This window comes from Phocoena phocoena, chromosome 8 (assembly GCF_963924675.1).
Source record: "Phocoena phocoena chromosome 8, mPhoPho1.1, whole genome shotgun sequence".
Taxonomy (NCBI): Eukaryota; Metazoa; Chordata; class Mammalia; order Artiodactyla; family Phocoenidae; genus Phocoena; species Phocoena phocoena.
Genome location: NC_089226.1, coordinates 15,647,696 through 15,660,650, shown reverse-complemented (window position 1 = coordinate 15,660,650; position 12,955 = coordinate 15,647,696). Strand labels below are relative to the sequence as shown.

At 43.1% G+C, this 12,955-nt stretch overlaps 1 protein-coding gene across 1 annotated transcript in view; it reads left to right on the top strand.

Moving 5' to 3' along the window:
- The first annotated feature begins 2,586 nt into the window (after positions 1-2,586).
- CEP164 (centrosomal protein 164) overlaps positions 2,587-12,955 on the top strand; it is a 68,585-nt gene continuing 58,216 nt past the window's right edge. The window contains exons 1-2 of the mRNA XM_065881671.1: positions 2,587-2,668; positions 5,612-5,723. Coding sequence (XP_065737743.1) covers positions 2,587-2,668; positions 5,612-5,723 — 194 coding nt within the window. The remainder of the gene's footprint in view (positions 2,669-5,611; positions 5,724-12,955) is intronic.

The window sequence follows — 12,955 nt, the reverse complement described above, 5'->3', positions numbered from 1 at the left end:
TCTAGTAGCCATTGAACAAATGTGGTTTCTCTTCCACCACCTTCCTTACTCCTGCAATTCCTGCCCTTTTGACCCTGTCCTTGCCTATATCTTTCCTGAAGCCAGGCAAGGAAAGAAGGTAGACTATAGCCCACCGTATTTTAATTTTTTTCTGGCAGAAGGTTTGTTTGACATTTGAGTAATCCAGGAATTTAGACTTTCCACATTCTTCCTGACCTTTAAATAGTTAAACATAGACAGTTTAGTAAATAGCTAATTAGGCATTTTGCCGGGAGGACAGAGATTTTACCTGCCCCCTGCTTTCTGGAGATGGGATGTATCTAGGGATAGGTAACATTTTTCAAATGCAGAATTTCTCGAATTCTCTGAGATGGTTGGTACAATGCCTTGTATAGGTCACTGCCTGTTGAATTGAATAACGTACAGCCTGATGTTCTTCCACCAAAATGCGCTTCCTACCTCCCCAGAGATCCTCTCCCTTTTTCTTTCCCTCTCCTCCCTAACTCAGAGGATGAAAGATTCCGAGGGCTCCTTAAACCTCCAGGCTGTGGCCACGTCTCCTGCGCTGGTTCTTGGTCCTTTTCTGCTTCGCTTTTTCCGCGTCTGGCCCTCGTCATCTCTGACTGTATGTGTGGAGGCTCAAGCATTATGTCCGCAGGTGTTGCAGGTTCTTAGGGGAGGGAGAAGATTCCCACTTAGGCTTAAGTATTGCAGGGAAGAATGTTTCTTTAGCCTTTCTTCCTGAGGCACAAAGGTGCTGCTTGGAGGTGTCGTGGTGGGAATGAGAGGGTGCAGAGCCTGGCTCCTTTGGGTCCAGTGACTGACAAAGGGAACCATCTTTTGTGAGCCCTAAGGCAAGACACCTCCCTTGCTCATCTGTCAGCTGCCAGAGTGCAGAGAGGGCCACGGGAATGGTCCCTCAGAGATCCTTTGCATTTATCAGGGGCCCCTCTCCAGGGATCTTGGAACAGATTCAGAGTCACCAGATCTTGCCGTTTTCAGAGCACTCATTACAGGCTGCATCCCAACCTTCTTTTTGACGATGAGGTCTTTTTTTTTTTTGCCTTGCCCCAAGGCACGTGGGATCTTAGTTCCCGGACCAGGGATCGAACCCATGCCCCCTGTGTTGGAAGTGTGGAGTCTTAACCACTGGACCGCCAGGGAAGTCCCGATGAGGTCTTTCTGCTCACTTCCTCTGCTATGAGGGCTGTGTCCTGCTTGCTGCCCCGGTGGAACTGTGACAGTGTCTGAAGAGGTGGCTACAGGAGAGGTCAGGACCTGCTCCTCCAGGCTCCCTTCGGTCACACCGGTGTGGCTGCCACCGCCCGGTTAGGGAGGCATTCTGAAGGGCTGTCCGTGGCAGCCACTTTACAGGGTGACTTGTCCCTGTGTCATCGGGCTTCAGCGTGGGAGCTGCTGTAGGGGAGGGGTGCTGTGACCTGGGGTCCTGAGGTCGTTGTAGGAGTAGGGATGCAAAGGAAGGAGCAATTCTAGAACCGTGCCAGCTTGTCAGTTGAAGAAGGTGGCACCGCCCCACCCCTGGAGCTAGGAATCTTGGATTCAGGTTGGATTCCTTTCCAGTCTTCCGCCCCCGCCTCCCCCCATTCCTGGTCCTATTAAACCTAACATCACAGCATCCCTTGTGTCTGTCCCTTCTTCTCCATTCCCACTGCTTCTGCCCTAGTTTAAGCCCTCATCATCTTTCCCAGGGACTGTAGCCTCCTCAGTGGTTTTCCTGATGCCAGTCTCTCATTTCTCCAATCCGGCCAGGCCACTCCTGCCAAAGTTCTCATCCTAAAAAAAGGCCACTCTGTGTCACTTTCTTCCACCAAAGCCCACAGTGGCTCCTCTCTGCTGCAGGGCAGAGTTGAGGCCCTTCAGCATCATCCACTAAGATCACCATGACCAGACCCAGGCCTGGCTTCCACCCCAGCCCCTGCCATGCGCGCTGGCATCGGCTCCCCAGACCACCTTGCCTGACATGCTGTTCCCTCTGCCTGGGATTCCTCCCTCCGCTGTCAGAATTCTTGTCAGCCGTCGGTACCCAGCTCCTTGACAAAGCCTTCCTTCATCCCCGCAGTGGGAGTATGTTACTTCTGTGTTAGTACTCCCAGAGCAGGATGTGTTTTTCCCTTCTGCCTTCTACTGCTGTTGAAGCTGTGTACGCTGCCTTGCTAGACTGTAAGCTCCCTGAGGGCATTGTTCAAGGTAAACAGGGACATGCAAACAGGGCTATGTGTTGGGACACATATGTGTTCTTACTCCTATTTGGGGGGGGGTAGAGTGTGAAGTCAAACCCTTGAGACATTTGGGTTTCCAGATCGTTTATGGTCCACTAGAGTATTCAGCAGGGCTTTGGGGGGAGATGTGTCTAAGAACTTTCCAGGGTGCAGAGGCCATAAGGCCTGAGTTCTGAGCCATTGGTCCCACCCTCCGCTCTCCCTGGCTCAGTTGGCCTGCAGGGGCTGGTCTGGCCCAGGTGCTCCATGACCCAGCTCCACCTTTTCCCCTTCTAAGCTGGGGCACTGATTTTCTCTTTGGGTGGGTGGGGCCTCTGGGATCTAGCTGTTCGAGCCCAAACCAATCATGGCCGGAAGACCCATCCGCATAGGAGACCAGCTGGTTCTGGAGGAAGATTATGATGAGACCTACATCCCCAGTGAGCAAGGTAAGAGGCCTGGGTGTATTGTAATAGTTCTTTGAGGGCAATTTTTATGGTTTATTTTTGTTCTTCTAGTGCAAAGTATGGTACATGCACAGGGTTGCTCAGTGTATTTGGGTTAGATCAGGGGTTGGCAAACTGTAGCCCACGGGCCTAACTTGGCCTGTTGCTTGCTTTTGTAGTTAAAGTTTTATTAGATAACAGCCATGCTTATTTATGTCTTGTTTATGGCTTCTTTCATGCTATAGGAGAGTATTGAGTAGCTGTGACAGAGACCATACAACCCACAAAACCTAAAATATTTACTGTCTGGCCCTTTACAGAAAAAGTTTGGTGACCTTGGGTCAGATCAATGATTAACTTTAAATGAAAATATAGTAGAGGATATCATGAAATACAGTATATCCTGAGGCCAGGGGAAACCCGATTTCTTAAGAACAAACTAAAGCTGTGTGTTTTTTTAAAAAAACAATAATAACATTATTAATAACAATAATAACAAAATTTATTGAGTGCTACTGTGTGCCAGTCTCTCTACTAGGAACTCTGCATGTGTTTCCTTTTCAACCCTCACAGCAACTCTTTGAGTTAGATACTATTATTATCCCCATTTTACAGATGAGGAAACCAAGGCACAGGAAGGTTAAGTAACTTCCCTGTAGTCACACAATTTACTAATCGGGGCAGCTGGGATCCACACCTAGGTATTCTAGCTCCAGGGCCTACACTTTGAAGCACATGCTCTTTTGGGGCAGGGAAGATTTCTTTGAATTTCTCATGAGTTGCGGACCTGGACACACATTTTCTTATAGTTCAGGTGGTTTGCGAGCCAGTTTTGGGGAAGAACTCTTGTGTCTGTAGGAGTCCGTGGATCCCACATTAGGATAGGATAGGATTTTTGTTTGTGTGCCGTGTAGAAATTTTTAATCTCTGTGTTAAATATATCAGTCTGTTCTCATATGGCCCCTGAATTTTGTCTCATAGTTAGAAAAGCTTCCCTGCTCTCACGTTGTCCTCAGGTTTGTCCCCACGCTGTTCGTGGCATAGCTCATCTTTCACCCACTGGTTGAGTGCCGCCTGTGTGTTTTAGGGTCTACTTTTTCTTCTGTTCCATGGGGCTGTCTGTTCAAACGCCAGAACTGTGCTCTTAACTACTGAGGCTCAGTAATAAATTGTTGTATCTAGTAAGGCTGAAATACCCTCATTCCTCTTCTTTTTTCAAAGTTTTCTTGGTTATCTTATCTGCTTTATCTCCCCATGAACTTTAGAAACACCCTGTCTTTTTCTGGGGAGGGCTGTGTATTGGGGAACTGTTGGTATTTTAGAGAAAATTGTGTTAAATTTATGAATGAGCCTGGGGAGGATTGACATCTCTATGCAGTTAAGTTATGCATCCAGGTCAACCTGGAGGCTCCTATCAAAGAACACCTATTCCTTTCTGTTTGTGTCTTTTTTCTGTTCTTCAGGGGTGACTTAAAAGTTTTCTTCATTTTGGTTTTGCACATTTCTTGCTCAGTTTATTTCTTAAAGATTTGATTCATTTTGGTTTGCTATTATAAACGGGGTCTAACTTTTTCTAAGGCTATTTATGAAAAACTCTTCTGCTCAGTCACGCGTAGACGTCCTAAGCTCGAGCCCCCATTTTCTCTTCCTGGACTTGCAGCAGCTTCCTAATCAGCCTCCTGCTTCTACTCTTGCCCTTCTCCAGTCTGTGCTCCACTTAGCACCAGAGTGATCTTGTAGTGTAAAGCAGATCATATCAGGGCTCTGCTTTTCATAATCTTCCGTATAATCTTCCATTATGCTCAGTGGGATGTGCAGGGCTGTGCATGACCCGGCCCTGCCACCCAGCCAGGCTCACCCAGCGCCTCTCTCTCCCTCCCTCTGCTAGGCACATGGTCTTTCTGACGGCCCCCAGACAGGCCAGGCTGCCACATGTCACAGGCCCTTTGAACCTGCTCTTCTACCTGAGTCCTCTTTCCTCAGTGCTCTGCCTAGCTGGCTCCTTTGTTTCCTCCAGGATTTAGTTAAGTGTCCCATTCTGAGAGGTTTTCTGACCACCCTCTGTAAAAAGACTGCCCCTCTACCTTGACAAACTCTGTCTCATACCTCACTCACTTCCGTCATTACATTTATCAGAAGCCTTAATTCCTTGCCTATTTATCTGTTGATGTCATTGCTGGCTGTTTCTTCTACCAGCATGTAAGCTCCATAAGGACAGAGGGCTTTTCTCTCTTAGTCATGGCACATGGTGACTGGCACATAGGAGGCACTCAAACAATACGTGTGAAATTAATGAACACGTTAGTCCTTGGCTAACCAAATTTCGGCTGGTCCTTTTTGCCTTTCCTAGTCCCCAGGTATGTCATCTTCCAGAGTCCTCCACTGAGATGACCCATAAAGGATATGGTAAAGGGTAGAGGTGAACAGCCAGATGAAGAGATACATAGGGCAAGGTCCGAGAGGGTCCCAAGTGCAGGAACTTCTGTCCCAGTGGAGCTGGCATGTGCCACCCTCCTTGCACGTGTAAGTGCCAGAAGCTCTCTGAACCCCAGAGTTTAGGGATTTTTATGGAGGCTTCGTCATGTACGTATGATCGCTTATTAACTCATTTTCCAGCCCCTCTCCAGAGAATGAGGGGAGAGGCTGAAAGTTCCAAGCTTCTAATCATGACTTGGTCTTTCTGGTGGCCAGGCCCCATCCAGGAGCCCACCCAGAGTCGCCTCATTGAGACAGAAGACTCTCTTGTCACTCAGGAAATTCCAAGGGCTTTAGGAACTCTGTGTCAGGAACTGGGACCAAAGACCAAACATTAACAGGAACGGGGGCAGAAACCAATATATAGCTCTCTTATTATCTCCCAAGACTGACTGATTCTTCCTTCTTTGTATCCACCCTCCTCCCACCCCCACCTCTCTTACCTTCCCACCCTCCTACCCCTCCTTGCAGAAATTCTTGAATTTGCCAAAGAGATTGGTATTGATCCCATAGAAGAACCAGAGCTGATGTGGCTGGCACGGGAGGGCATTGTGGCCCCACTGCCTGGGGAGTGGAAACCATGGTGAGTCAGCACGGGCGCCGCCTTCTGGCTTGGCCTTTGAGGCGGAGGGGGCCTGACACCGGAGATCAGCTTTAACCGGCCACCTTTCGAAGCCTGTCCTGCAATGGTCCATCCCTCTGCTGGGCCGCCTGATGCTTTGGGCCTGAGCCCAGGCCGCCTTGATGGTCCCTGGAGGGGTTCAGCAGGGATACCCAGGGTCCCATGATCTAAGCTGCCGCCCTGCGTCAGCATCCGTTTTGGACACACGGAGGAGGTGTCATTATTATCCTTTGCGGACTGAGATGGAGAGTGACAATACTGGGACCTCCTCAGTGTGTCCAGAGTGGATGCTGGTGCTGGAGAGGTTTGAGTGAGGCTACACAGACTGGCAGTGGTTTCCGTCTCCTTTGACAGCCCAGCCCTGAATTTGAGTGACTTGTGCATGAATGGGTTCCTATTTCCAGTTTCAGTTGGCAGTCTTTGAACTGTGAGAGCAGACACTCGCTCAGCTTATCTCAGGGGATCAGAGGTTGATGGTGAGGAAACAGACTGGCCGAGGCGGGGCAGCCACCGCCTTCCCCCCGACCCTCCCCACGCCAGGACTCCCACTCCTGGGGGCGCTGCTCTGTCCTCACCACCTGCCCGGAGCTCTCTCCAGGTGGCCTTCTTACGGTCGGTGCCCCGAGTTTACTTCCTACCGTAGCGTGGGATTTCCTGTTTCTCCCAAACTAGCCCCCAGATATCTTGGGGTGGGGGGTCGTCTTTTCTGCTGGGATTGTGCAATTTTGTGTACAAGGTATAATTATCCTGTTCTTCCCTGAACCACTTAATGCGTTGGCCATACTTCAAAATGACTGCAGTCGTAGCTTTACTTATCCCCGCCGCAGGGTCCTAATCCTTCCAGTTTCTCCTCGCATGACGGGCTCCCTGTTCTCTGGATCTTTTTAGCCGCCTTTCCTTGGACCTTCTCCAGGTTATGACATCTTTTTTCTACTAAAGCCATCAGTACTGCACCCAGTATTCCAGGTGCTGAGGACTCAAGGTTGTGTTTATAGGAAAAGTTTGTAGGATAGTGGTTTCTGTTTGGTTTCCAACATCCACCCTGCTGGCCACATTTGCCTTATCATTAATCCCTTTATTCTTTATGTTTTTTTTTTTTTTTTTTTTTTTTGCTGTACGCGGGCCTCTCACTGTTGTGGCCTCTCCCATTGCGGAGCACAGGCTCCGGACGCGCAGGCTCAGCGGCCATGGCTCACGGGCCCAGCCGCTCCGCGGCATGTGGGATCTTCCCAGACCGGGGCACGAACCTGTGTCCCCTGCATCAGCAGGCGGACTCTCAACCACTGCGCCACCAGGGAAGCCCTATTCTTTATGTTTTTAAATCTGTATATGTCTGTGCTGTTCTGCTTTTGGATACATTTTCTAATTAAAAACCACATGAGAAATGTAATCAGAATAATACCTTAATGTGCACATAATAAATAAATGGCTGCAGTGATGTAAAAAGGAAAAAGGGTGATGGAAGGAACTGTCATCGGCTGTGGCCCAGCTGTGTGCCAGGGTCATGCCAGCGGCCCTCAGGTACCTGCTGGTGGTAGTTAACACTGCCTCATCCGGTAAGGAGAGCATGAACTATTTCTCACTTTTTAAAGTAAGTCATTGAAAGTTATGTATATGTGTCTTCTTTCATCCTTACTCCCAGTCCCATGAGTAACTGCTGTTAGTTGGGGAATTCCTTCGAAGTCTGGATCCTCTCTTCTCTTCCATTAATATGTTTGTCTACCTTTACACCAATACTGTACTGTCTTTTTTTTTTTTTTTTGCAGGTAGAAAAAAATCACAAATTTATTACATACGTACATAGACATATATAAAAATACAGGCAGATACAAACAGAGATCTTACAGCTTGCTTTTAAATTTTAGCCATGAGACAGGAATGATAATGCAAAACTCACTAGTTTATAAAGAACAGTTGGATACAAATTGTGTTTCTGGTGAATGGTATTAGTTAAGGTGAATTGCCCAGATGGCTTAAACTTTTTACTAATATCTGCGTAAGAGATTTTAAGGTTTTTCATAGGCCAAGTTTTTAAAATACGCTTTCCTTTTTTTTTCCTACTTCTTTTTTTTTGTTTTTATACTTCTAATTGGTAGTTTTTGAATAACATAATTTAAGTTTTAATGATGTCCAGTTTATCGACTTTTCAAATATGATTGATGCTTTGTGTCCTGTTTAAGAAATGTTCGCCTATTCCAAAGTCGTGAAGATATTCTGTGTTTCGTTTATTTTTCCCCTGCAACTCACACACACACACTGTATTTTATTTTTACAAGAGATAAATAAACTGACACCAACCATTGTAAATGAATGACCACAACAAAAGCAACAATGATTGCAATTACCAAACACGAAACACACTCATACTATGTCATAATATTGACATTCAGTCCAGGAATCCTCCACTGTAACAGCTCCTTTACTTTGCAGTGAAAATTGATTTGTATATTTTTTTGCCTGAGTCCTTGTGGGATTTTTTTTTTATTCAAACAGAAAGTCACAAAAATTATAATCATCCTCATCAGGTCACTCAGTCCCATGTTATTAATTTTTTTTATCTTGATCTTTTGTTAGCACTTTTATGAATTCATCAGTTTTCCATTAGAGTTCTGAAAATGCTTATTCATTCAGTTCAGCAGTGTAGTCAGTTACCAGAAACCTGTACTTGTCAGAGTCTTTTCCATGAATTCCTTGAAGATGAAACCCTTTTATAGGAACATTTTTGCAAAAGCATCAGAGTACACCCAGAACTGTCTGTAAATGACAAAAGACTTAAAAATGACCACGGTTAAAGATTTGATGAAAGTTCATAGTAATGCAATTGACAAGGAAATTTAGTTACTTCTGAGATATACATTTTAAAGTAATAACTAGAATTATGACTTATAACATTATACCAGAACATATAAGATTTTTAGAAATTTCATGTAATGTCTGAAACATTTATATTAACGTATTTCCATACAGATAACCCAAAGAAAGTTTAGTTTTAGTTGTTTTTTTGTTTGTTTGTTTTTTCATACTGCTGGTTCTTATTAGTCAACAGTTTTATACACATCAGTGTATACATGTCAATCCCAATTGCCCAATTCATCACACCACCATCCCCACCCCACCGTGGTTTTCCCCCCTTGGTGTCCATATGTTTGTTCTCTACATCTGTGTCTCAACTTCTGCCCTGCAAACTGGTTCATCTGTACCATTTTTCTAGGTTCCACATACATGCGTTAATATACGATATTTGTTTTTCTCTTTCTGACTTACTTCACTCTGTATGACAGTCTCTAGATCCATCCACATCTTGATAAATACCTCAATTTCGTTCCTTTTTAGGGCTGAGTAATATTCCATTGTATATATGAACCACAACTTCTTTATCCATTCGTCTGTCAATGGGCATTTAGGTTGCTTCCGTGACCTGGCCATCGTAAACAGTGCTGCAATGAACATTGGAGTGCATGTGTCTTTTTGAATTATGGTTTTCTCTGGGTATATGCCCAGTACTGGGATTGCTGGGTCATATGGTAATTCTATTTTTAGCTTTTTAAGGAACCTCCATACTGTTCTCCATAGTGGCTGTATCAATTTACATTCCCACCAGCAGTGCAGGAGGGTTCCCTTTTTCCACACCCTCTCCAGCACTTGTTGTTTGTAGATTTTTCTGCTGATACCCATTCTAACTGGTGTGAGGTGATACCTCATTGTAGTTTTGATTTGCATTTCTCTAATAATTAGTGATGTTGAGCAGCTTTTCATGTGCTTCTTGGCCATCTGTATGTCTCCTTTGGAGAAATGTCTATTTAGGTCTTCTGCCCATTTTTGGATTGGGTTGTTTGTTTCTTTAATATTGAGCTGCATGAGCTGTTTATATATTTTGGAGATTAATCCTTTGTCCGTTGATTTGTTTGCGAATATTTTCTCCCATTCTGAGGGTTGTCTTTTCATCTTGTTTATGGTTTCCTTTGCTGTGCAAAAGCTTTAGAGTTTCATTAGATACCATTTGTTTATTTTTGTTTTTATTTCCATCACTCTAGGAAGTGGATCAAAAAAGATCTTGCTGTGATTTATGTCAGTGTTTTTCCTATGTTTTCCTCTAAGAGTTTTATAGTGTCTGGTCGTACATTTAGGTCTCGAATCCATTTTGAGTTTATTTTTGTGTATGGTGTTAGGGAGTGTTCTAATTTCATTCTTTTACATGTAGCTGTCCAGTTTTCCCAGCACCACTTATTGAAGAGACTGTCTTTTCTCCATTGTATATCTTTGCCTCCTTTGTCAGAGATTAGTTGACCATAGGTGCGTGGGTTTATCTCTGGGCTTTCTATCCTGTTCCATTGATCTGTGTTTCTGTTTTTGTGCCAGTACCACATTGTCTTGATTACTGTAGCTTTGTAGTATAGTCTGAAGTCAGGGAGTCTGATTCCTCCAGCTCCGTTTTTTCCCTCAAGACTGCTTTGGCTATTCGGTGTCTTTTGTGTCTCCATACAAATTTTGAGATGATTTGTTCTAGCTCCTTAAAAAATGCCATTGGTAATTTGATAGGGATTGCATTGAATCTGTAGATTGCTTTGGGTAGTAGAGTCATTTTCACAGTATTGATTCTTCCAATCCAAGAACATGGTATATCTTTCCATCTGTTGGTATCATCTTTAATTTCTTTCATCAGTGTCTTATAGTTTTGTGCATACAGGTCTTTTGTTTCCCTAGGTAGGTTTATTCCTAGGTATTTTATTCTTTTTGTTGCAATGGTAAATGGGAGTGTTTCCATAATTTATTTTTCAGATTTTTCATTAGTGTATAGGAACACAAGAGGTTTCTGTGCCTTAATTTTGTATCTTGCAACTTTACCAAATTCATTGATTAGCTCTAGAGTTTTCTGGTGGCACTTTTAGGATTCTCTATGTATAGTATCATGTCATCTGCAAACACTGACAGTTTTACTTCTTCTTTTCCAGTCTGTATTCCTTTTATTTCTTTTTCTTCTCTGATTGCAGTGGCTAGGACTTCCAAAACTATGTTGAATAATAGTGGTGAGAGTGGATATCCTTGTCTTGTTCTTCATCTTAGAGGAAATGCTTTCAGTTTTTCACCATTGAGAATGTTTGCTGTGGGTTTGTCGTATATGGCCTTTATTATGTTGAGGTAGGTTCCCTCTATGTCCACTTTCTGGAGAGTTTTTTTTTTATCATAAGTGGGTGTTGAATTTTGTCAAAAGCTTTTTCTGCATCTATTGAGATGATCATATGGTTTTTCTTCTTCAATTTGTTAATATGGTGTATCACATTGATTGATTTGCGTATATTGAAGCATCCTTGCATCCGTGGGATAAGTCCCACTTGATCATGGTGTATGATCCTTTTAATGTGTTGTTGGAGTCTGTTTGCTAGTATTTTGTTGAGGAGTTTTGCATCTATATTCATCAGTGATATTGGTCTGTAACTTTCTTTTTCTGTAGTAGCTTTGTCTGGTTTTGGTATCAGGGTGATGGTGGCCTCATAGAATGAGTTTGGGAGTGTTCCTTCCTCTGCAATTTTTTGGAAGAGTTTGAGAAGGATGGATGTTAGCTCTTCTCTGAATGTTTGATAGAATTAACCTGTGAAGCCATCTGGTCCTGGGCTTTTGTTTGTTGGAAGATTTTCAGTCACCGTTTCAATTTCATTAATCGTGATTGGTCTGTTCATAATTTCTATTTCTTCCTGGTTCAGTCTTGGAAGGTTATACCTTTCTAAGAATTTGTCCATTTCTTCCAGGTTGTCCATTTTATTGGCATAGAGTTGCTTGTAGTTATCTCTCATGATCTTTTGTATTTCTGCAGTGTCAGTTATTACTTCTCCTTTTTCATTTCTAATTTTATTGATTTGAGTCCTCTCCCTCTTTTTCTTGATCAGTCTGGCTAATGGTTTGTCAATTTTGTTTATCTTCTCAAAGAACCAGCTTTTAGTTTTATTGATCTTTGCTGTTGTTTTCTTTGTTTCTATTTCATTTATTTCTGCTCTGATCTTGATGATTTCTTTCCTTCTGCTAACTTTGGGTTTTGTTTGTTCTTCTTTCTCTAGTTCCTTTAGGTGTAAAGTTAGATTGTTTACTTGAGATTTTTCCTGTTTCTTGAGGTAGGCTTGTATAGCTCTAAACTTCCCTCTTAGAACTGCTTTTGCTGCATCCCATAGGTTTTGGATCGTCGTGTTTTCATTGTCATTTGTCTCTAGGTATTTTTTGATTTCCTTTTTGATTTCTTCAGTGATCTCTTGGTTATTTAGTAACGTATTGTTCAGCCTCCATGTGTTTGTGTTTTTTACGTTTTTTTCCCCTGTAATTCATTTCTAATCTCATAACATTGTGATCAGAAAAGATGCTTGATGTGATTTCAATTTTCTTAAATTTACTGTGGCCTGATTTGTGACCCAAGATGTGATCTATCCTGGAGAATGTTCCGTGCGCACTTGAGAAGAAAGTGTAATCTGCTGTTTTTGGATGGAATGTCCTATAAATATCAGTTAAATCTATCTGGTCTATTGTGTCATTTAAAGCTTCTGTTTCCTTTTTTATTTTCATTTTGGATGATCTGTCCATTGGTGTAAGTGAGGTATTAAAGTCCCCCACTGTTATTGTGTTACTGTCGATTTCCTCTTTTATAGCTTTTAGCAGTTGCCTTAGGTATTGAGGTGCTCCTATGTTGGGTGCATATATATTTATAATTGTTATATCTTCTTCTTGGATTGGTCCCTGTATCATTATGTAGTGTCCTTCCTTGTCTCTTGTAGCATTCTTTATTTTAAAGTCTATTTTATCTGATATGAGTATAGCTACTCCAGCTTTCTTTTGATTTCCATTTGCATGGAATATCTTTTTCCATCCCCTCACTTTCAGTCTGTATATGTCCCTAGGTCTGAAGTGGGTCTCTTGTAGACAGCATATATATGGATCTTGTTTTTGTATCCATTCAGCAATCCTGTGTCTTTTGGTTGGAGCATTTAATCCATTCACGTTTAAGGTAATTATCGATATGTATGTTCCTATCACCATTTTCTTAATTGTTTTGGGTTTGTTTTTGTAGATCCTTTTCTTCTCTTGTGTTTCCCACTTAGAGAAGTTTCTTTAGCATTTGTTGTAGAGCTGGTTGGTGGTGCTGAATTCTCTTAGCCTTTGCTTATCTGTAAAGCTTTTGATTTCTCCATCGAATCTGAATGCGATCCCTC